The sequence below is a fragment of the Pan troglodytes genome, chromosome 16 (genome assembly GCF_028858775.2).
Source record: "Pan troglodytes isolate AG18354 chromosome 16, NHGRI_mPanTro3-v2.0_pri, whole genome shotgun sequence".
Classification (NCBI taxonomy): Eukaryota; Metazoa; Chordata; class Mammalia; order Primates; family Hominidae; genus Pan; species Pan troglodytes.
The window spans coordinates 30,630,399-30,655,651 of record NC_072414.2 but is presented as its reverse complement, the minus strand read 5'-3'; the positions used below and the strand labels follow the sequence as shown (position 1 = coordinate 30,655,651).

At 43.8% G+C, this 25,253-nt stretch overlaps 1 protein-coding gene across 1 annotated transcript; it reads right to left on the bottom strand.

Moving 5' to 3' along the window:
• Positions 1-296: 296 nt before the first annotated feature.
• LINC02694 (long intergenic non-protein coding RNA 2694) lies at positions 297-15,395 on the bottom strand. Its single transcript, XM_003314602.4, is given in 5 exon segments — positions 297-411; positions 414-783; positions 8,942-9,071; positions 9,188-9,363; positions 15,276-15,395. Coding segments are annotated over 5 exon segments (831 nt in total). The 3' UTR covers positions 297-376.
• Between the last annotated feature and the right edge of the window lie 9,858 nt (positions 15,396-25,253).

Genomic DNA, 25,253 nt, shown 5'->3' with positions numbered 1-25,253 from the left:
TTGTGGTAGGGCTTCAACTTTTACACACGAATAACTGGAGTGATCGAATTACCTGTTCTCTTCTCTTTCTCTGCTACCAACCCCAGAAAGACTGCAAAGAATAGACACTTGAGTCTAAACCAAACTGCTAGGCTCAAAGAACACTGCACCAGCTATGAGGTAATAACCACCACGGGTTACAGGATCTGTGAACGGGATAAGCTCCTTTACTTCCCCCCGGCTGGAGTGTGAGTTATAAAACAGACTAACAAGGAGAGGGAGAGACAAGTTTTCAGGAAGAGCTAGTAAGAAGGCACCTGCAGCTTCTCCCCAACATCTTCCACACCACACTGACATCAACCTCCTAGTTTGACGTCCCTGTAACTAGGCCTTGACATCAAGGCCTAGTTTGGGCGGGGAAAGTAACCCCAGAGGATCTGAGAGGAGAGATTGGCATGCTGTCCTCCTGGTGGACTTTCCCAAGTAGCAGCCCCCACAGACACATCTGTCACTCGGTCGCAGGAAGACTGGAAGTGGTGAACGGCGGGGCACAGTTAGGTAGGAGGGGCTGGAAGCCACTTCTGGGCTTCTCTTGGAGTCAAACTTTGTAATGCAGGAGATCCATGCATTTCCTTGGACCCAGCATTGTCTGAAGACATGAGCTGGAGCTTGTATCAACTTGCCAGCCCCAAAAGTACTCTTGGAGAAGAGAAGCGAAGCATCTTCTCCTAGGTTCCAATCCCTGAGCTCTTGTTGGTGGCCCTGGGTTAGATGTTCACTTGCTCTGAGCCTCAGCTTTCCTCCCTGTAAAATGGGGATAACATTACCTAATTCATATAGTTGTTAGAATTAAATGAAATAAAATTCACCAAGTTTCTTGTACAGAATAGATGATTAATGAATGGGATGGGTCTGGAGCACCTGCCTGGGATGGAGCCACTGACTGACTATGAAGGAGCAGAGAGTTCTACGTGCTTCCTAAAAACACCAGCTTCTAGCAACACCTATGCCAGGGGACATCAGCAAAAAAGTAAACCCAGGGGTGCCAAGAAGCACTTGAGACCAGAGGAAGGATGCCCTCCCCGTCACTGGCACACAGCTAACCATGGAAAAGGACTTCTCTACGACTGCCAGCCACCAAGGAAATTAGGGACACCAGAGGCAAGAAAATTATGTTCGGTTACAAAATACATTCCATTTTATAGCCATTTCTATTATCGGTTGCTACTATAATAAATTACCAAAACTTTAGCATCTTAAAACACACACTATCATTTAGTTCTATGGGCCAGAAGTCCTATGGGTCTCATAGGACTAAAATCAACGTCTCGGCAGGACAGCATTCCTTGGTGGCAGCTCTGGGGCTGCATCATTATCTTTGCTCATTCTGGTCTTGACAGTTCCGTGGGATTGTAAGACTGAGGTCCTTGCTGGTTACTAACTGGGGCCACCCTGAACTCCTAGAAGACATTTTCTCTGTCCTTACATAGAGTCCCTACCTCTCAGAACCAGCCGCAGGGCATGGAATCCTTCTCTCATGGCCCTCTCTTTGACTCTACTTCCCCTAGATGCATTTCTGTCTCTGACTGCACCCAGGGAAGCCTGTCTGCTTTTTAGGATTAGATTAGGCCCATTCGGATAATCCAGGATAATCTCTTTATCTCAAGATCCTTAATGTTAACCACACTTGCAAAATCCTGTTTGCTATTAAGATAACATATTTACAGTTTCTGGGAATGAGAATGTAAACATCTTTGGGTTGGGGGAGTGGGCATCTTTCTGTCTATCAAACTTTTTTTTTTTTTTAAACTTTTAAACAAATTTATTATACTTTAAGTTCTAGGGTACATGTGCACAACGTGCAGGTTTTTTACATATATATACATGTGCCATGTTGGTTTGCTGCACCCATTAACTCGTCATTTACATTAGATATTTCTCCTAATGCTATCCCTCCCCCACTCCCCCACCCCATGACAGGCCCTGGTGTGTGATGTTCCCCACCCTGTGTCCAAGTATTCTCATTGTTCAGTTCCCACCTATGAGTGAGAACATGTGGTGTTTGGTTTTCTGTCCTTGCGATAGTTTGCTCAGAATGATGGTTTCCAACTTCATCCAGGTCCCTACAAAGGACATGAATTCATCCTTTTTTATGGCTGCATAGTATTCCATGGTATATATGTGCCACATTTTCTTAATCCAGTCTATCATTGATGGGCATTTGGGTTGGTTCCAAGTCTTTGCTATTGTGAATAGTGCTGCAATAAACATACGTGTGCATGTGTCTTTATAGCAGCGTGATTTATAATCCTTTGGGTATATACCCAGTAACAAGGATGGCTGGGTCAAATGGTATTTCTAGTTCTAGACCCTTGAGGAATCGCCACACTGTCTTCCACAATGGTTGAACTAGTTTACACTCTCACCAATAGTGTAAAAGCGTTCCTATTTCTCCACATCCTCTCCAGCACTTGTTGTTTCTTGAGTTTTTAGTGATCGCCATTCTTTTTTTTTTTCTTTTTTTTTAATTATACTTTAAGTTTTAGGGTACATGTGCACATTGTGCAGGTTAGTTACATATGTATACATGTGCCATGCTGGTGCGCTGCACCCACTAACTCGTCATCTAGCATTAGGTATATCTCCCAATGCTATCCTTCCCCCCTCCCCCCTCCCCACCACAGTCCCCAGAGTGTGATATTCCCCTTCCTGTGTCCATGTGATCTCATTGTTCAATTCCCACCTATGAGGGAGAATATGCGGTGTTTGGTTTTTTGTTCTTGCGATAGTTTACTGAGAATGATGATTTCCAATTTCATCCATGTCCCTACAAATGATATGAACTCATCATTTTTTATGGCTGCATAGTATTCCATGGTGTATATGTGCCACATTTTCTTAATCCAGTCTATCATTGTTGGACATTTGGGTTGGTTCCAAGTCTTTGCTATTGTGAATAATGCCGCAATAAACATACGTGTGCATGTGTCTTTATAGCAGCATGATTTATAGTCATTTGGGTATATACCGAGTAATGGGATGGCTGGGTCAAATGGTATTTCTAGTTCTAGATCCCTGAGGAATCGCCACACTGACTTCCACAATGGTTGAACTAGTTTACAGTCCCACCAACAGTGTAAAAGTGTTCCTATTTCTCCACATCCTCTCCAGCACCTGTTGTTTCCTGACTTTTTAATGATTGCCATTCTAACTGGTGTGAGATGATATCTCATAGTGGTTTTGATTTGCATTTCTCTGATGGCCAGTGATGATGAGCATTTTTTCATGTGTTTTTTGGCTGCATAAATGTCTTCTTTTGAGAAGTGTCTGTTCATGTCCTTCGCCCACTTTTTGATGGGGTTGTTTGTTTTTTTCTTGTAAATTCGTTTGAGTTCACTGTAGATTCTGGATATTAGCCCTTTGTCAGATGAGTAGGTTGCGAAAATTTTCTCCCATTTTGTAGGTTGCCTATTCACTCTGATGGTAGTTTCTTTTGCTGTGCAGAAGCTCTTTAGTTTAATTAGATCCCATTTGTCAATTTTGTCTTTTGTTGCCATTGCTTTTGGAGTTTTGGACATGAAGTCCTTGCCCACGCCTATGTCCTGAATGGTAATGCCTAGGTTTTCTTCTAGGGTTTTTATGGTTTGAGGTCTAACGTTTAAATCTTTAATCCATCTTGAATTGATTTTTGTATAAGGTGTAAGGAAGGGATCCAGTTTCAGCTTTCTACATATGGCTAGCCAGTTTTCCCAGCACCATTTATTAAATAGGGAATCCTTTCCCCATTGCTTGTTTTTCTCAGGTTTGTCAAAGATCAGATAGTTGTAGATATGCAGCATTATTTCTGAGGGCTCTGTTCTGTTCCCTTGGTCTATATCTCTGTTTTGGTACCAGTACCATGCTGTTTTCGTTACTGTAGCCTTGTAGTATAGTTTGAAGTCAGGTAGTGTGATGCCTCCAGCTTTGTTCTTTTGGCTTAGGATTGACTTGGCGATGCGGGCTCTCTTTTGGTTCCATATGAACTTTAAAGTAGTTTTTTCCAATTCTGTGAAGAAAGTCATTGGTAGCTTGATGGGGATGGCATTGAATCTGTAAATTACCTTGGGCAGTATGGCCATTTTCACGATATTGATTCTTCCTACCCATGAGCATGGAATGTTCTTCCATTTGTTTGTATCCTCTTTTATTTCCTTGAGCAGTGGTTTGTAGTTCTCCTTGAAGAGGTGCTTCACATCCCTTGTAAGTTGGATTCCTAGGTATTTTATTCTCTTTGAAGCAATTGTGAATGGGAGTTCACTCATGATTTGGCTCTCTGTTTGTCTGTTGTTGGTGTATAGGAATGCTTGTGATTTTTGTACATTGATTTTGTATCCTGAGACTTTGCTGAAGTTGCTTATCAGCTTAAGGAGATTTTGGGCTGAGATGATGGGGTTTTCTAGATAAACAATCATGTCGTCTGCAAACAGGGACAATTTGACTTCCTCTTTTCCTAATTGAATACCCTTTATTTCCTTCTCCTGCCTGATTGCCCTGGCCAGAACTTCCAACACTATGTTGAATAGGAGCGGTGAGAGAGGGCATCCCTGTCTTGTGCCAGTTTTCAAAGGGAATGCTTCCAGTTTTTGCCCATTCAGTATGATATTGGCTGTGGGTTTGTCATAGATAGCTCTTATTATTTTGAAATACGTCCCATCAATACCTAATTTATTGAGAGTTTTTAGCATGAAGGGTTGTTGAATTTTGTCAAAGGCTTTTTCTGCATCTATTGAGATAATCATGTGGTTTTTGTCTTTGGCTCTGTTTATATGCTGGATTACATTTATTGATTTGCGTATATTGAACCAGCCTTGCATCCCAGGGATGAAGCCCACTTGATCATGGTGGATAAGCTTTTTGATGTGCTGCTGGGTTCGGTTTGCCAGTATTTTATTGAGGATTTTTGCATCAATGTTCATCAAGGATATTGGTCTAAAATTCTCTTTTTTGGTTGTGTCTCTGCCCGGCTTTGGTATCAGAATGATGCTGGCCTCATAAAATGAGTTAGGGAGGATTCCCTCTTTTTCTATTGATTGGAATAGTTTCAGAAGGAATGGTACCAGTTCCTCCTTGTACCTCTGGTAGAATTCGGCTGTGAATCCATCTGGTCCTGGACTCTTTTTGGTTGGCAAACTATTGATTATTGCCACAATTTCAGCTCCTGTTATTGTTCTATTCAGAGATTCAACTTCTTCCTGGTTTAGTCTTGGGAGAGTGTATGTGTCGAGGAATGTATCCATTTCTTCTAGATTTTCTAGTTTATTTGCGTAGAGGTGTTTGTAGTATTCTCTGATGGTAGTTTGTATTTCTGTGGGATCGGTGGTGATATCCCCTTTATCATTTTTTATTGCGTCTATTTGATTCTTCTCTCTCTTTTTCTTTATTAGTCTTGCTAGTGGTCTATCAATTTTGTTGATCCTTTCAAAAAACCAGCTCCTGGATTCATTGATTTTTTGAAGGGTTTTTTGTGTCTCTATTTCCTTCAGTTCTGCTCTGATTTTAGTTATTTCTTGCCTTCTGCTAGCTTTTGAATGTGTTTGCTCTTGCTTTTCTAGTTCTTTTAATTGTGATGTTAGGGTGTCAATTTTGGATCTTTCCTGCTTTCTCTTGTGGGCATTTAGTGCTATAAATTTCCCTCTACACACTGCTTTGAATGCATCCCAGAGATTCTGGTATGTTGTGTCTTTGTTCTCGTTGGTTTCAAAGAACATCTTTATTTCTGCCTTCATTTCGTTATGTACCCAGTAGTCATTTAGGAGCAGGTTGTTCAGTTTCCATGTAGTTGAGCGGCTTTTAGTGAGATTCTTAATCCTGAGTTCTAGTTTGATTGCACTGTGGTCTGAGAGATAGTTTGTTATAATTTCTGTTCTTTTACATTTCCTGAGGAGAGCTTTACTTCCAACTATGTGGTCAATTTTGGAATAGGTGTGGTGTGGTGCTGAAAAAAATGTATATTCTGTTGATTTGGGGTGGAGAGTTCTGTAGATGTCTATTAGGTCTGCTTGGTGCAGAACTGAGTTCAATTCCTGGGTATCCTTGTTGACTTTCTGTCTGGTTGATCTGTCTAATGTTGACAGTGGGGTGTTAAAGTCTCCCATTATTATTGTGTGGGAGTCTAAGTCTCCTTGTAGGTCACTCAGGACTTGCTTTATGAATCTGGGTGCTCCTGTATTGGGTGCATAAATATTTAGGATAGTTAGCTCCTCTTGTTGAATTGATCCCTTTACCATTATGTAATGGCCTTCTTTGTCTCTTTTGATCTTTGTTGGTTTAAAGTCTGTTTTATCAGAGACTAGGATTGCAACCCCTGCCTTTTTTTGTTTTCCATTTGCTTGGTAGATCTTCCTCCATCCTTTTATTTTGAGCCTATGTGTGTCTCTGCACGTGAGATGGGTTTCCTGAATACAGCACACTGATGGGTCTTGACTCTTTATCCAACTTGCCAGTCTGTGTCTTTTAATTGGAGAATTTAGTCCATTTACATTTAAAGTTAATATTGTTATGTGTGAATTTGATCCTGTCATTATGATGTTAGCTGGTGATTTTGCTCGTTAGTTGATGCAGTTTCTTCCTAGTGTTGATGGTCTTTACATTTTGGCATGATTTTGCAGCGGCTGGTACCGGTTGTTCCTTTCCATGTTTAGCGCTTCCTTCAGGAGCTCTTTTAGGGCAGGCCTGGTGTTGACAAAATCTCTCAGCATTTGCTTGTCTGTAAAGTATTTTATTTCTCCTTCACTTATGAAGCTTAGTTTGGCTGGATATGAAATTCTGGGTTGAAAATTCTTTTCTTTAAGAATGTTGAATATGGGCCCCCACTCTCTTCTGGCTTGTAGGGTTTCTGCCGAGAGATCCGCTGTTAGTCTGATGGGCTTCCCTTTGAGGGTAACCCGACCTTTCTGTCTGGCTGCCCTTAACATTTTTTCCTTCATTTCAACTTTGGTGAATCTGACAATTATGTGTCTTGGAGTTGCTCTTCTCGAGGAGTATCTTTGTGGCGTTCTCTGTATTTCCTGAATCTGAACGTTGGCCTGCCTTGCTAGATTGGGGAAGTTCTCCTGGATAATATCCTGCAGAGTGTTTTCCAACTTGGTTTCATTCTCCGCATCACTTTCAGGTACACCAATCAGACGTAGATTTGGTCTTTTCACATAGTCCCATATTTCTTGGAGGCTTTGCTCATTTCTTTTTATTCTTTTTTCTGTAGACTTCCCTTCTCGCTTCATTTCATTCATTTCATCTTCCATTGCTGATACCCTTTCTTCCAGTTGATCGCATCGGCTCCTGAGGCTTCTGCATTCTTCACGTAGTTCTCGAGCCTTGGTTTTCAGCTCCATCAGCTCCTTTAAACACTTCTCTGTATTGGTTATTCTAGTTATACATTCTTCTAAATTTTTTTCAAAGTTTTCAACTTCTTTGCCTTTGATTTGAATGTCCTCCCGTAGCTCAGAGTAATTTGATCGTCTGAAGCCTTCTTCTCTCAGCTCGTCAAAATCATTCTCCATCCAGCTTTGTTCCGTTGCTGGTGAGGAACTGCGTTCCTTTGGAGGAGGAGAGGCGCTCTGCATTTTAGAGTTTCCTGTTTTTCTGTTCTGTTTTTTCCCCATCTTTGTGGTTTTATCTACTTTTGGTCTTTGATGATGGTGATGTACAGATGGGTTTTTGGTGTGGATGTGCTTTCTGTTTGTTAGTTTTCCTTCTAACAGACAGGACCCTCAGCTGCAGGTCTGTTGGAATACCCTGCCGTGTGAGGTGTCAGTGTGCCCCTGCTGGGGGGTGCCTCCCAGTTAGGCTGCTCGGGGGTCAGGGGTCAGGGACCCACTTGAGGAGGCAGTCTGCCCGTTCTCAGATCTCCAGCTGCGTGCTGGGAGAACCACTGCTCTCTTCAAAGCTGTCAGACAGGGACATTTAAGTCTGCAGAGGTTACTGCTGTCTTTTTGTTTGTCTGTGCCCTGCCCCCAGAGGTGGAGCCTACAGAGGCAGGCAGGCCTCCTTGAGCTGTGATGGGCTCCACCCAGTTCGAGCTTCTGGGCTGCTTTGTTTACCTAAGCAAGCCTGGGCAATGGCGGGCGCCCCTCCCCCAGCCTGGCTGCCGCCTTGCAGTTTGATCTGAGACTGCTGTGCTAGCAATCAGCGAGATTCCGAGGGCGTAGGACCCTCCGAGCCAGGTGCCGGATATAATCTCGTGGTGCGCCGTTTTTTAAGCCGGTCTGAAAAGCGCAATATTCGGGTGGGAGTGACCCGATTTTCCAGGTGCGTCCGTCACCCCTTTCTTTGACTCAGAAAGGGAACTCCCTGACCCCTTGCGCTTCCCAGGTGAGGCAATGCCTCGCCCTGCTTCGGCTCGCGCAGGGTGCGCGCATCCATTGGCCTGCGCCCACTGTCTGGCACTCCCTAGTGAGATGAACCCGGTACCTCAGATGGAAATGCAGAAATCACCGTCTTCTGCGTTGCTCACGCTGGGAGCTGTAGACCAGAGCTGTTCCTATTCGGCCATCTTGGCTCCTCCCTCGACATTTCGATTTCTCTATCAAACTATTATACATTCACCAGGCATTTATTTACTATCTTAATGGCCAAGTACAGTGCTATGTGCTGATTTGATGTTGGTATAAGGGGCATGGGGCAGGGGAGAAAGTCTAGGATGGGTGATGCCCCCCACTGGGATATCTGACTTAGAGCTTTGCAGTACTCCAGGGGATGCTGTTGACATAAAATACAATGTGGATTGTAACTCTCACCTCTCACTCCCTTAACCCTCTTGACTCCCCAGTCCTTGCCCCTGACTTATACAGGCTGGAGGTGTCTGAATAAGGTCATTCCAGTTCTCTGAGAGGCAGGAGCTAAGCTCACCAGGGGACTGAGATGGTGACCCTGCTAGATCCAGGTTCAGCCATAGCAGAAAAAAACAGAGCAAGGTGGGACTTACGGCCATCCAAACAGACGCCTGAAGACAGATGCTGCTCCTGCCTTTAGCCTTGCTTCCTGGCCTGGTTTCATGGTTCCTCCGGGGACTAGAGAGGGAAATGCCCAGGTCCTCTTGGGCCCCTTGTAGCTCCCTATCAGAATAGAAAACCTGTCACTAACTGAAGTCCCTTCCGGCTGAGGTTCCCCGGCCTATATTTTGCAGCTCCAGGGTTCATCAGAGCCACCAATTTGCTGATGGGTTCTCAACCACAAGGATGGTGAGTCAGCACAGTGGTTGACTCTCAGCAGAGAGGATGCAGCCCTCAGCAGAGAGGATGCAGCCTTCAGCTGAGCTCCTGGTGGGGCAGCCTCCTGATCAGCCTGTGCTGTGGTCCTGCCCCTGCATTTCTTCCAGTCCTGGACGTCCCTGGCCTGGCTGGCACCCTAGTCGCACACCCAAGAAGCAGTTCAGCTTGCTGAGCACAGTGTTTCCCAAAACCATGGCATAAGAGGTGAAGGATAGACCAGGGAGGAAGTCTTCAGCCCAGTCTGACAAGCACAGGCCAACATTTGGCCAACAGCAACTCAGGCTCTTTGCTCTAGGCCAAACTTGAAACATTAGTGTGCCGGTAGGTGTTCTGCCTTCCCTCCCTCTGCTCTAGAATTCAGATCTGGAAGCCAGGTCCTGACAGCTGGGATCCAGACACAGTCCCCATCACAGCATCACATTCTGGCCAACCAGGCTTCCAGTGGCAGGAGCTGCCACCAGGAATGGGCACCAGTCCTCTCTCAGTTAAAAAGCCTTTGCTTCACACCACAAAACCCAAAGTGCCAGCTGTGGTGACAACCACCGCTCCTACCACTTAAAATTTGCTGGCACGGGAGACTTTTAGAGAATGATTCCCCCACAAATATAGCATTCCTTTTTTTAATCTTTCCCGTACCCCTCTTAGGGCTAAGTTACTGATGATAGCCCTGCGTGATACAGAGCAAGCTGGCAGCAAGGAGGAAAATTGTCAGCAGTGACAAGCTCCAGATGACAGTTATGTGGCTTAGAAGGCAAGTCTTACTCTAAAGAGATCCTGCCCCCATCCCAGCTCTGGATTACTTGGTCTGATAGGTTTTACAGGGTATGACTCCAGTTTTCTGTTAAAGGACATTGGCCTCCAGATATGACTAGGAGGGAGTTTTCCTCTAATATCTTTCCGCAAAGATCACCATGACAATGACCAGAATAATAAATATCTATAATCACATGCAATCTTTAGCTTTAGTAATAGAGTGTGACAGAGAACTCTGCTGCTGCTGCTCCAGCTGCTGCTGCTGCTGCTGCTGCTGAGAGTGATGGCGATGATAAGGAAGACACAGGATAATCTGACCTTCCTCAGCCTCTGATGGCTGATTACAGGTAGATGTGGCTTCTGAAGCAAAGTTATGTAATTCACCTCTTGTTCCTGATCCACTTTTAGCAAAACTTCCGTGGAAAGGAACTTGTACCTTCTTGAAGTATCCAACATGCAGTCATCTTTATGTTTTCCTACCAAGTTCCCACATTTCTGCCTCAGTGGGTTCTACAGTCTGAACCCCAGAAACAATTTCATAGTTCAAACATCTGGCAAGCTATTACATCAAAGGGATTGCAGATTCCCAACCCGGAATGGAAGAATCCTTGACTCCCCGCACCCGCCCCCCAATTCTGCTCCACCTCAAAACTGCCTACATCATCTCAACCACCCAAGTTTTGGGAAACGGGTGAATTCCCTCTTCCTTTTCATTGAGACTAGCCCAGGTCATAGACCCAATCTCTTTACTGGGGACTTAGGCTAATAATTTCGAGCACACAAAATCAATAGCAAAAATAAAGTCCCACGTTGCAGAACATCCTCAACTGAGGAGAGAGCTCATTGGTTGAGAGTGTTTGTAGTATCATGCACTGCCCAGGAATGCAGAGAACACGTAGCTCTGTTAGCTCTTATTGATTGAGAGTGGAAGACAGCTCTTGGAATGTAGGGAAAAACTTCTACGGCTGTCATGGAAATAGAGATTCATGTTTTTTAAATAATGGAATCACAATGAATCAGACCAGAGTGACATTAAACTGGATGTCCCTGTCCTTAAAGTTGAAGGTGAGATCCTTTCAGGCAAGCAGGCAATGCTGTCACTGGGAGAGTCTCATGAGTTCTGGGAAGACAAGGCTCCCAGCATAGAACATCTGGTAACTTCCCAACTGTTACACTATCTTTTAGGAACCATTAACATAAGTGTCCAGTCATGTCCTGGAATTGGCCTAAGTTCCATGTGTGCTCTTAAAATGAACTTGGACCCTACTCTACTCCAGCCCACCAGCCTTCTCACTGTTCTTCCAACACCCCAAGTTTGTTTCTACCTTGGAGGCCTTACCCACTGTTGCCTCTGTCTGAAACATTCCTCCTTCAGCTTCTTTGTGGCTGAGCCCCTCTCACTGTTCAGGCCTCAGTTCAAATGTCTCCCCTCAGAGGTGCTGATGCCTGATGCCCCCTCTAAGGTAGCCCACCCACCCCAAGGGTTCACTATCCCACTTTCCCCTCTTATTTTCTTATCATTGTCTGACATGATCTTAGGTCTGGTTTGCTTATTGTCTACTGTCTTCTGTCACCCTACACAAGTGTGAGCTCCGTGGGAGCAGGGCCCTTGCCAGTCTTGTTCACTGCTGTGTTCTCAAGGTTCAGATGGTATCTGGCACATGGTGGGCAGCCAATGGAGTGTGGAAACACATATTCAGTCATACATGTTTGATGGGCTGGGAATCCCCAGAGGAGGTCAAATTGGAGAGAGAAAGAGAGAAAACTGGACTCTAGGGGAAAATCCCAAGGGGACAAGGGCTCTGATGGAGAGGGCAGGACCAGGCAGCCAGGCTCGAGTCTCCGACGTACGTGGCTGTGTTACGTCATTCCCTCCCCACCCAGGAAAAAAGAACACTGATGTGTAAAATAACTAGGGCCCTTCAAGCCTGTGATAGAAACTCCTTGAAGAAATCTTATTTTCAGAGAGCCTCCATGAAAACCTCTGGGAACCAAGACACTGGGTGCCGGCCCCAAGAGTAACTATTAGGGAGTCCAGGACAAGAGGCCCACAAAAGCTGCCTGGTTTTCCTCCCATTGCTGGATAGTGAGATATAAAGCCAGCTGGAGAGGAAGGGGATCAAACTTTATTATATATTTACTTACTTATTTGGACATGTCAGTGTTTGTTTGTTTATTGTATATATTTAATAATGCACAACGTGATGTTTTGATATACATAGTGAAATAATTACTAGAGTCAAGCCAATTAACATATCATCATCTCACAGAGTTACCTTTTTTAGGGTGTGTGGTAAGAACACCTAAAATCTGCTCTCTAAGCGAATTTCCTGTACAGATGGTCCTTGACTTAATGATGGTTTGACTTAAGACGTTTCAGCATTATGACAATGTGGAAGAGATACACATTCAGCATGCTTCTTGACTTACAATAAGGTTATGTTAGAGAAGCATCTGTATATAATATAATATTATATCGTCCTTGTGCTGTGCATTAGATTTCAAGACTTATTCATCCTATGTAACTGCAGTTTTGTACCCTTTGACCTACATCTGCCCCTGGTCCCTTTGGTAACTGCCAGTCTACTCTCTGTTTTGATTATTTTTAGATTCCTCATATAAAAGAGATCATATGATATTTGTTGTTCTGTGTCTGGTACATTTCACTTAACGTAATGTCCTCCAGGTTAATCCATGTTGTCACAACTGGCAGGATTTCTTCCTTTTTAAGGCTAAATAATATTCCATTGTGTGTGTCACACACACACACACACACACACACACGCATGCCACATTTTCTTTATCCAGTCATCTGTCAATGGACACATTGTTTTCATATCTCAACTACTGTGAATAATGCTGCTTTAGAAGCACAGTAAGAAGTCACCTGGAACCTTCTCCCTGCCACCACCCAACCCCAAGGCCTTGTCCTGAGTCAGGAAGAGGGAAGCCTGAGAAGAGAAAAAAAAAAAAGGGAAAGACAAAATGGTATCTCTGTGAGCTTTGGCGATTGAGAAACAGCTAAGATTGGAATTCTCCCTGACCCATTCCAGAGTTTTCTGAGCTGCAACCCCTGCAGGCATGCCTTGCAAGTCACATATTATAATTCCTATTTTCCAGGCAAAAGATTAAAGACTCAAAGTACAGTTGACTGGTTATAGAAATGTGCTTGTCTGACTGCCGGATTACCATCCCTCTGGACCTCCTGCCAGTATTAGAACCCTAATTTTTAAAGGCACCAGGTGGGCCATGCTCAGGGGAGGCTGAGCTGCTCGCTGCCAATGTAAGGGAATCATGACTAAACTACGCCAGTGGTCTGAGCACTGGCTGCCCATTAGAACCATCCCAGTCTAGTTAAACCAGCTTATCTGGAGTGAGTCTAGGCCTCAGTCGTTTTATAAAGCTCCCCAGTGATTCAAAAGTGCAGCCAGGACTGGGATGGGCCAACCTAAACTACTCATGATAATTTCCATTCTCATTAGCATGGAGGAAGAGTGTTCTGCTGGGTTCTGGGAAAGCAAAATTCCTTTCTTTGAAACACAAACATATTGTGTTGATGAAACAGACTGTGCTGCACCCCGAGGTGATGCCTAGAACTGTGGACACCATCTGGAGAACAAAAGCCAGCACACTAAATTCGGCAGGGGAAAAAGAAGGGGAAAGCCCGGCTACTTAAGATATTATTGGACCGAGCTCACGCCTGTAATCCCAGCACTTTTGGAGGCTGAGGCAGGCAGATCACCTGAGGTCAGGAACTCAAGATCAGACTAGCCAACATGGTGAAACCCCATCTCTACTAAAAAAAAAATACAAAAATTAGCCATGCATGGTAGCAGGCACCTGTAATCCCAGCTAGCCAGGAGGCTGAGGCAGGAGAATCGCTTGAACCTGGGAGGCAGAGGTTGCAGTGAGCTGAGCTGAGATCACGCCACTGCACTCCAGCCTGGGCAACAGAGCAAGACTCCATCTCAAAAAAAAAAAGAGATATTATTGAACAGATGAATTACCCAACCCTGAAACTGCTCTCGCCCGGACTTTCTGTGTTAAGTGAGTTAATAGTTTGATGTGGCCAGTTTTTGTTGGATTTTTTATTACTTGAAGCTGAGAACATTCTATGTGATATAATCATACAGAAAGCAGGAGAGCTGAAAGTCAAGCCAAGTTCAACTCTGAGGCAGCCAATAGAAGCTAAGAGTGAGTAGAGACCAACAGATAAGTGGAGTTATTTGAATCAGATCAGCGGGTTTCTAGATGGTTTTTAACTAGTAAACGTAGTTTGTTAAGGTTATGAAACTTTTTCTCTTCTTTTTTTCCTATTCATCAGAATCCCTACATGAAAATGAAGAACATCATCTAGTAATTAATTGCCAGGTTTAAAAATATAAAATTGGAGAAGAAGGCCAGGTTTGAAATTTGGAAGGTGGTTGAAATTAACAGCTAAATTTAAGAATCAGGATCATCTTGGGTTTCAGTAAAACATCTAGTAAATTTATTCATTTAGTCAATAACCTCAGTGACTAATGAGTCAAACCAGTTTTTCAGTCCAGTAATTTTTCATTTAGGGCCCCCAAATTAAATGTTAGAAAGGCCTCTTTCTAACATTTAGTCATTATAAAATAATCAAATCAGTGAAAAATCAGCCACCAGAAATAAAACTGCCTTTTGGAAGGTTCTTATACTTATCTGTATCACCATATTCCAACAGGCAGCTTAAGGAAAGGGGTCTGTCTGTGCCTTTCAGTTCACAAGCAACCTTGAGAAGGCTAGAAATTTCCACAACAGTACCAAAGAACTGCCTGAAGGTGGCGCTCAAGGGCGATAGTAACAGAGTGTGTGATCTGGCAATTTCAGCATTTGCAAGAAGTCAAGCCAGTTTTTCTTTTCTTCCTGATAAAGCTAATTGCCTTGCATTAACGCACAGCATAAGACTTCGCAGCACAAAAAGAATAACGGAATTATAAAAGGTATAATTTAGAGGCTTTGTCAAGAGCTGTGATGAGCATATCCTAATAGGTATAAATGTTCTGAAGTACTAATGCTCTATTAAGAGGGGTTTCTGAAGGAGGAACAATGCCTGCATTAGTGTTCGGGCTCTGGAGAGGAAAAAGCTTTTTGGTCTGCAATTACTGGTCTCCTATTCTTTACTTTAGAACACATCTACTTGATGCTTGCTATTTTTTTCAGGCACACTTCCCCCCTCTTGTTTCACGTGTACATTCACATGAGTAAAATATTGCTTTTTACGCTTTGCTGGGTATTGAAGTTGCTGTCTGATGGAGAGGCTTAGATCCTCACCTTGAAGCGGCTTCCCCTAACACTGGGTCTGTGAAGCTTCAAAGTGCAAAACATGCTCATCCAGACAATACCATAAGGCCACCGACTTTGGATTTTCTGCCCTACTTCCTGAGCCTGCATCTCCGACTATTCTTTCCTTTGAAGCTCTATAAAAGTATGCACTCTTGCCTCCCTGTAGAGTAAGCTGCTCCTAGAATAGGAACTGCTAACACTTTCTCTTTTATTGCCTTGGCAGTACCTCCTACCTCCCAATTCCATATCGCCACCGCCCCCCGAGCTCCAGTACTTTCCCACCTTGGGCTAGGACCAGCATGAACACATCTCCCAGGCACATCCCCTTGCATTTAGAAGGCCCCAGCCCCTGACCTAAGGTTGCCCTGGCTCTTGGCTTTCTCCCTTGAAGATCAGGTTAATCCTACTGAGAAGAGAGAAAGAAATTAAAGTTTATCTTACCTAAGGAGGAAATTCTTTCTGATCCCTATACCTTCAAAGACCCTCCTCTGCACTGGACTGTGAATGCTGAAAGGCAGCCAGGATTGGAGCTGATAGAAATGGATTGCCAGGTAGCATTGGTTAGTCTTATGTCTTTCGTGGCTTCTAAAGCCTCATCTCCTATTAGCAGGAAGACTTGGCCTCCATATTCTCTCCCTTCCCCAGTCTAATAGCCTGGCCTGACTTCCTACCACCTGCCCCTTGAGGTTTCTTTCACCCAGAGTTGCCTCCAGAAGGAAGTAGGCCAAAAAGGGGAAAATCCAAAGTCAGACTTGTGGGGAGGGTGTGAGCCACCAATGGGGACTGAGAATACAAAATTACTTTGGTAGAGGAGTACATTGTCCCTCCCCAGGACAGAGCTTGTCCCCTTCATCCACATGCATGTTTTGAATTAGACAGATGAAAACACAAATCTCCAATATCTCTTTCTTTCTGAGCAGTACATGTTACCCAGACTAATCACAGGTCATCGAAGGGGTTCAGTTGAATGCAATGATCACATCTTTATTCTTCTTTGGAATAGCTCACAGTGTCCCATCCACAGGCAAGAGGGAGGGCTGGCACAGCCTCATACCTGCTGCCAGAACACAGGGACATGTAATAGTTTTCCTTACCTTTACATTTGAAATCCTCCTGTTGGGGGTTCATTTTGCCCACTGCCCAGACAGGCTGATTTATCAAGACAGAGGAACTGCAAGAGAGAAACAGTTTAATTCATGCAGAGCTGGCTCAATGGGATACCAGAGTTTTATTATTACTCAAAACAGTCACCCCCAAAATTTAGAGGCTGGGGTTTTTTAAGGATAATTTGGTGGGTAGGGGGCCAAGTAGTAGGGAGAGCTGACTGGTTGGGTCTGAGATGAAATCACAGGGAGTCAAAGCTGTCCTCTTGTGCTGAGTCATTTCCTGGGTGGGGGCCACAAGACCAGATGAGCCAGTGTGTTGATCTGAGTAGTGCCAGCTGATCCATCCAGTGCAGGGTCTGAAAACTATCTTGAGCACCAATCTGAGGTTTTACAATAGTGATGTTATCCGTAGGAGCAATTGAGAAGGTTTAGAATCTTGTGGCCTCTAGCTAGCTGCATGACTCCTACACCATAATTTCTAATCTTGTGGCTAATTTGTTAGGCCTACAAAGACATTCTGGTCCCCCCGGCAAGAAGAGGGTTCATTTCAGCAAAGGGCTGTTATCATCTTTGTTTCAAAGTTAAACTATAAACTAGGTTCCTCCCAACGTCAGCTCAGCCTATGCCGAGGAATGAACAAAGACAGCTTGGAGGTTACATGCAAGATGGAGGCAGGTAAGTCAGATCTCTTTCACTGTCTTAATTTTCTTACTGTTATAATTTTTTGCAAAGGTGGTTTCAGTGTTTTCTCTAAAAGTCTTCCAGTCAAACCCAGGAGGTAAGTAAGGCACAGAAGACCTACAGCTTAGGGCACCCATACAACTCTGCCCACCTCCCCACAGTGGACACCCCACAGCACTAGCTGCAGTTCTCCTGATCCTCACTAGACTAGGTCTTGACATATTTGTCCTTCCCAAATGTACTTGGAATTACCTAACATGCATTAGGCCCAGCTATGCTTATGGTGTTGCTCAGCTCCCTCCCACCAAGCAACTGTAACGGCTGATGCCTTCTGGGTGCTTCCTGTTGAGAGGGCTTTATGCATCATCTCAAGTCATCTTCACGATACCCCCAGACAGCAGTGCTGCTAGCATTCCCATCTCACAGATGAGGAAACTGCAGTGCAAAGAGGCTACACAACTTCCCAAGCAAATAAGTGCCATGGTAAGTTATTCATAAAGCACATGGGAACACTGGTAAAAGAGTGAGTTAATAAAAAAAAAATAGTCATAACTAACGCTTACTGAGCTCTGCGTATCAAGCCCTGCGCCAAGTGCTGTGTGAACTCCCTTTCCTTAAATCCTCGTATCAGCTGGTGTGGCAATTACATCAGAAGCATTGGCAGGCTCTGCTATCAAGGAGAGTGACCACATTAAAAAAGGCACTGTCTTTTGACCTTTTGCTCTATTATCTCTCGCTCTGACTGCTAATGTTTCAAACGGAGGTTGAACAGAACCAGCTTTCCCACTGCTTCCTCGAATGTCCTCTCATTCTTCACAACCATCATGTCTGGGATAACAGGTGGGCTCCCTGTTCTTCCCCTCCCAGAACTCCAGCTGTGCCACTGGGAATTATTATTATTCCCAACTTAGAAATGAGGGAAGAGAAGCTCAGATAAGCTAAGTAACTTGAGTGAGTTCATTCAGCTTTCAAGGGAACAAGTCATGGTGGGGAAAGGGAGGTATAAACCCAATGTCTGGCTCCAGAGCAAACAAAGAAGATTAGGGCATCTCAGGCAAAGGAAACAGCTCAGACAGAAGTATGAACACATGTGTTTGATTAAGAGCTCTAGATGAATGTGTACGGTGGAGTATAGGGCACTTGGTGAGCAGCAGTTGGGTAGTAAAGGAATTTGTATGTTGTAGGGAAGGAAAAAACTTCTCCTCTCCTCTCTCACGTTCAGCCTGTGGGGTCTGCAAATTGAACTGACAAAAGACAGATGAGCAAGACAAAAAAAAAAAAAAGAGTTTATTTACACCTGCAACGGAGAGATTCAGTGAGGAGTAACTCATCCCAATAGACAGAGATAAAGGGTTTATATACCAAACTTAGCTAGGGGACTGGGGAGGAGTGTCAGGGCTTCAGTGAGAAGGTATAGAAGGTTCTATCAGGCTTTTTGATGTGAATAGAATGGGCAGTCTATCTCCCTGGCAGCTGAATTCACAGGGAAGACCTCAAGGGAGGGCTACTGACAGCTGTATTTTCTGAGAGGTTCTGCTTTACAGCTTTTAGAGAAGTTCAGATAGTAATTTCTTTCTGCATCTTCTTTAGCTTAAATGTTTTGTCTTTAAAATATTATGTTGGTACAAAAGTCATTGCGGTTTTTGACATTAAAAGTAATGGCAAAAGTAATCTTGATACCAATTACAGGGGTTTTGAGTGGTTTCCCACCATGCCTGGTAAAACATGGCTTTTTATCCTTCAGCCAGAGCTTTTTAAAGCAGTGTTTTGATATGATTTGTTCTACTTATCACTAAAACCTTTGGCCAGGGTATATCAAAATAATTTAATTGATGTAGTTAATTAGCAAAACCCATAAGGAAGGATAACAGCACTATTATCCCACTTATGTGAAGAAGGAAACCAAGGCAGAGAAGTTAAATGATATGCAAAGGATTGTGGATTATTAGTCACAAAGCAAAAACCTTGTGACCCGGTCTTCTAAATCCTGGTCCTGAACTCTGTCCAAGAAAGCTGCCAATCGGCATACACTTGCTCCCGTACTAAAATACAGGAAGAGCTCCAAGCCCTAGTTACTCCCACCCTTGCCACATTCAGGGCCTATTTGAGCTGCATTACTTATGTGCTGTCTCTTCCACAGTTTAGCAGACAAATGCCCGCCACTCTCAGTGTCTTTTGTGTTTGTAGGTGGAAATATTTAGTTACAAAGCAAGAAAGAAAATTCAGAGCCCAGCTGACTTTGCCATCCTATGAGCCTCTGAACTGCCTGTTGTACTTTCCCTCTCTAGGTCAGAGCAAAAAAATAATTAAACTTCAGCAAACTGAGTGACTGCATTTCAACAAGTTTAAAGCATCTCATTGAAGAAAATACACCTCAATCTGGTTTGAGATCCTCGGCAGACTTTGTCACCGTATCATGTTGGGTAAATCCTTTGAAGAATTCTTAGAACCTCATCACAGGAAAGGGTGGCTTAGGGGCCTCTAGCTGTTCTCTGGGCTCCTTTGAGCTCAGAGTTTTGATGTTAGGTGGGGCCAAGAAAAATTATTTGCAGGGAGGGAGGAGGATGGAAGGAGTGGCAACCATGGGCCAGAAGAACCAGTCACATAAAACCTCGGCTAGCCAAGTATATGACTTCTGAGGACAGAGGGCCCCTTCTTCACACACGGCTATGTCCCCAGCCTCCAGCATGGCATAATAAATATATTTTAATATAGTTTAAATATATTGCTAACTAAGCAATGAAGAAAATAGGAAGAGGGGACTCAACCAGGACCCTGGAGACAGTGGCCTGGGGAGGAGTCCTGGTCCCAGGCCCCCAGCTACATGACCTTGGGCAAGTTGTAGAACTTCCCTAAGCCCATTTCTCCTCTAAAATGGTGGTCATAGGAACATCTACCTAACAGATATTGGGGCCAAGGGAAGACTTCCCCATCACCTTCTGATGTTTCGCTGGAAATTGCTGACAAAAGCTGATTAATAGAAGACAAGGCAGACACATGTATTTGATCACAGTTTTACATGACACCGGAACTTTCAGCATGAAGGCCCAAAGATACAGGGGGAACTGTCTATTTTATGCTTATGTTCAACAAAGTATGGACAGAAAGGGTCTGATCTAACACTTACTGACTGGGGAATCCCAGCACTGTCCATTTCAATTCTTCTGGGTGTCTTGTGCAGTGTTTCTTCCTACTGGGTGTGGGGCAGGACCCTCTCTAGGATGGGGGTCTGCTGACCTACAGTCAAACAAGGCAGGTCAGATAATTTCTTCATGGCCAGTTTTTACACAGAAAGACAGTAGGAAAGTTAAAGTAATATTTTTAGGTTATGGCTGGCTTGGAGGAAAAGGGTTCTGGCTTCTATTACCCACTTTGAGGAAAAGGGATTCTAGTTTCTATGGTTAGCCTTGGGAGAGAATGAGAGGTCAGAGACAGGAGGGAAGGAGAAAGTCAGAGAGAAACTGTTGCTTTTGAGGCCTTCATTTCGGGGTATTGTTTTCTAAGACGGTACACATAGTACCCATGAGAATTGAAGGAGAAGCCTCATAGAAACACTTAGCCTGGTGTCTGTCACGTACCAAGTGCCCAATACATGTTAGTTATTATTAATTAAAAATTCAAGATTGTCCTCCCTGATCCCAAAAAGTCTGTCGTCTCAGTGAACTTCCAAATTTTTTTTCTTTCTTATTCCTAGAAATGGTATTTGCAAGATGGGTGTATTTCTACATCTTTGTTCACCACCAAACAAACCAAAACCATTTCCTCATCCAGTTCATCAGTTCCTCATAAACAAAGCACAACTTCTCAGCCAAAAGTTTGTCATCAAAAGCTTGCTTTCTTCATTGTTTAACTCAGTTGTGTTTTGTTTCTTATTTTCTGGGAAATGTTGTTTTCCTTAGGTTCTCTTCCCCAGAGCCAGCAGTCAGGCACCACTGTTTCCATCTCACTAAGCACATCATGGGCATCCTGGGGAGATAATGGATTCCAGAGAGCAAGGGGCCACTTACATGGAAGAGCCCAGAGTCTCTGGGTAAAGGGTGACAGTGCAGAAACCTCACTAATGCACTCTTTCCATTACCATTCTGCAATTTTTCCTGTCTCCCACTATTACCTTTGATTAAACTTTACTCTTTAAAACCCTTCATGTGCCCCGGGGTCATTAACTTTCATCTGACACAGCAGTCGGCAGCCAGAGATGGCCCTGGCACTTCTCGGAAATCTCAAGGTTTGGGGCCGGATAATTTTTTAGAAGCCTCCTTAACATGGTTCTTTACCTTGAATGTTTTCAGCTTTAACAAAAGCCATTTGAACACGGGTCTGGAAAAAGTGATATACTTGAAGAAAAAAAAAAAAAAAGTCACTGGCTTTATTTGTGTTCTGTTCCCTGGAGGTGGGCAGGCCAGAGTGGAGGTAGACCACTGAATTGATTTGTTTTGCAACTGATTTAGCAGCTATGGGTAGATTCTTGAATTTTCTTTGGTGTGTCATTTTAACTCATTTTGTGTCCTGACAACTCTGAAAACCCGGGCTACTCCAGTAGCTCTTTCACCAGCCAAACCTGAGAAGAGAGAAACTGAGGTGGGCCAGAACTGATAGGAAAGCTGTGCTATGACCCCAAGAGAATCTCACTCTGGAGCACTTGTCTACCAAAATGTTGGAAAATCTTTTATTTTCTAACACTCTGTTTCACTTCCCCACACTCCCACTTGCATCTTCCAGAAATAATTGAAATCCTGGTCCTTAGTCTCTACATCATTTAAAAGTGTCTGCTCCTGTAATATGTGTGTGCTGCCACCGGATGGCACCAGAAGTCACAACTCTATTGGTATACTATGTGCCAGACACCTTGCTAGGCATTAAGAATCCAGTAGTGAACAAAAAAGACAGGGTCCCAACCTCTCTCTTTGAGTCAAGCAGGAAGGCAGACCTTAAACAAAATATTATAAATATTTGAATGACAATGCTGAGAGGAAATGTCCAGAGGCTAATCCTGGTAGCAGGCAGAGACAGCAAGGTTCACACATGTTCTATGGCCCTCCCCGCATTCTCCAGCCACCTTGCAGTTAGGCAAGGCCTTGTGACCATTGAGGCCAATGAGATGTGAGTGAAAATCATATGTGACCCCTTAGAGCCAAGGTAGAGAAAAGTGAGTATAATTTCTCTATGCTTGTCTCTTCCTTTGCTGTGGTAGCTGGTAACATGATGGGTGGCAGAGCCTCTGCTAGACTGAATCCCTGGGTAAGTATGTGGAGGACAGCCATCATGGAGTCATCACTAACCCCATGCTTCTTGACCCCAATCCTCCACAGCTCATGTTGGATAGGTAGCAGAAAATTTTATTGAATTAAGCCATAAAGAGTTGGGGGGTTGTTTCTGCAGGTATGTCAGTCTGCCTAAGGACTAACTTTCTAGCTGCAGAGATGGAACTAAGAGTGGAGTCTTTCCCCTCTAAGTGAGTAGGCCTTTGCATAAGCAGCACAGACAGATGAGGGATGGAGGAAACAGAAGCAAGCTGCATTGCCACCCCCTATCCTCCTGGGACCAGTGAGAAGGAGGGGACTTCCTAACCAAAGAGGCTAGGAAAGCCTACAGGGTCTTAAGCATTTCAAGCAGCGTACTGAGCACATGATAGCAGACCAAAAGGGTATGATTATTTCAGCAGACCCAGGTTCTGGCCAGGGGAGAGCAGAGCTTGACGTAGCTGATCTCAGTAGGGGTATCTTGTAGACTTTTCCCAGGCTGCCCACAGACATGGCCGTGGGGTCTCTCTACTTACAACAGCCACGAAGATAATGGAAAAAAAAAATAGGTAGGTAGCTGTGTGGTTAGTGGGGCACCAATTACCCCATAAATCAATTTGCTGTGTGTGTGGAGTGGGGGGTTGTTGGAGCTTCTTATTTTGATATAATTTCAAACAAGAGAAAAAAATGGAAGAATCATAGAAAGAACTTCCACATACCCTTCACCAAGGTTCACTAGTCCCCTTAACAGGTTGCTAAAAACCAAGTAATCTCTTTCATACCCAACCTAGCTATAATGCCTAACTCAAACTTCAATATTAAAGTTTCATGAGTCAGCTTTATATGTAAGATTTGCAAAACACGATAGAGTACTGATATGGTTTGGGTGTGTCCCCACCCAAATCTCAACTTGAGTTGTATCTCCCAGAATTTCCACATGTTGTGGGAGGGACCTAGGGGGAGGTAATTGAATCATGGGGGCTCATCTTTCCCATGATATTCTCATGACAGTTGAATAAGTCTCAAGAGATCTGATGGACTTATCAGGGGTTTCTGCTTTTGCTTCTTCTGCATTTTCTCTTGCCGCCACCATGTAAGAAGTATAAGAAGTACCTTTCACCTCCTGCCGTGACTCTGAGGCCTCCCCAGCCACATGGAACTGTAAGTCCAATTAAACCTCTTTTCCTTTCCAGTATCAGGTATGTCTTTATTAGCAGTGTGAAAACGGACTAATACAAGTACACTTAATGTATAATTATTTTATATTAAAAAAAGTAACACTCATTGGAAAAATAGGCAGAGGCCATAAGTAGCCATTTGAAAAAAGAAACAGAATGGACAAAATTATGAAAAGTTCAACCTCTCTAGTAATAAATGTAAATTAAAACCTCATTTTCCACCTAGCAGACTAACAAGTGTTTATACGTGTGATTATACTTGTGTTGGCGATAGTATGAGAAAATACTATCGCGCTGTTTCTGGAAATTGGTTCAACGAATGATGTAATTGGCTTGTCTGGCAACAAATACCAAAAAAAATTTTTTTTTTTAATGCACTTGCCTTTTAGCGCAGCAATCTTGATTCTAGGAAGGTATCTGAGGGAATAGGCAAACAAATGTCCCTGACCCACCGCAAGAAGAAGTGTATCTATTGGCCGGTCGCGCTGGCTCACACCTGTAATCCCAGCACTTTGGGAGGCCGAGGCAGGTGGATCACGAGGTCAGGAGACGAGACCATCCTGGCTAACACGGTGAAACCCCGTCTCTACTAAAAATACAAAAAATTAGCCAGGTGTGGTGGCGGGCGCCCGTAGTCCCAGCTACTCAGGAGACTGAGGCAGGAGAATGGCATGAACCCAGGAGGCGGAGCTTGCAGTGAGCCGAGATGGCATCACTGCACTCCAGCCTGGGTGACAGAGTGAGACTCTGTCTCAAAAAAAAAGAAGAAGAGGAAGAAGAGGAAGAGGAAGAGGAAGAAGGAAGAAGAAGGAGAAGGAGAGGAAGAGGAAGAGGAAGAGGAAGAAGAAGAAGAAGAAGAAGAAGAGAAGAAGTGAATCCATCACAACATTATCCAAAAAAAAAACAACAACAACACAAAAAAAAATCAGAATGAAGGGACTTTGGTCAATTAAATGATGGTGTTTTGTAGAAAGCACTAACACCACCTACATAGCACTTATAGAACGCCTGGCTCTGTTCTTAACTCTTTGCATATATTAACTCATCTAAGCCTCCCAACAGATAGGTACTACAATTACTGTCAGCATTTCACAGATGATGGAACTGAGGAACAGAGAGGTTCGCTAACCAGGTCATAAAGCTAGTCAATGCCGAGCTAATATCTGCATCTAGGCGGTCTGGTCTGAGTCAGCTCTCTTAGATTTACATTATACAACCTTTCATAGGATGTGTAAGCCTCTCTCTGCAGCTACTAAAATGACAAAATAGATTGTATTTGCTGTCATGAAAAATGTTCATAATATATGCATGAGAAAAGTCGATTATGAAACATTAAGTACAGTTTGAAACCATTATTTTAAAAGGAATTATATATACGTGCATATAAGAATGTATAAAAAATGGCCAGGCACGGTGGCTCACACCTGTAATCCCACCACTTTGTGAGGCTGAGGCGGGCGGATCATGAGGTCAAGAGTTTGAGACCAGCCTGATCAACATGGTGAATCCCCATCTCTACTAAATATACAAAGATTAGCCAGGCATGGTGGTGCATGCCTGTAATCCCAGCTACTTAGGAGGCTGGAGCAGGAGAATCGCTTGAACCCAGGAGGCAGAGGTTGCAGTGAGCCAAGATCATGCCACTGCACTCCAGCCTGGGTGACAGAGTGAGACTGTGCCTCAAAAAGAAAAAAGAATGCATAAAAAAATTTCCTCAAAAGATTAACAGTGTTGGGATTGTGGGAGAAATTTATTTCCTTT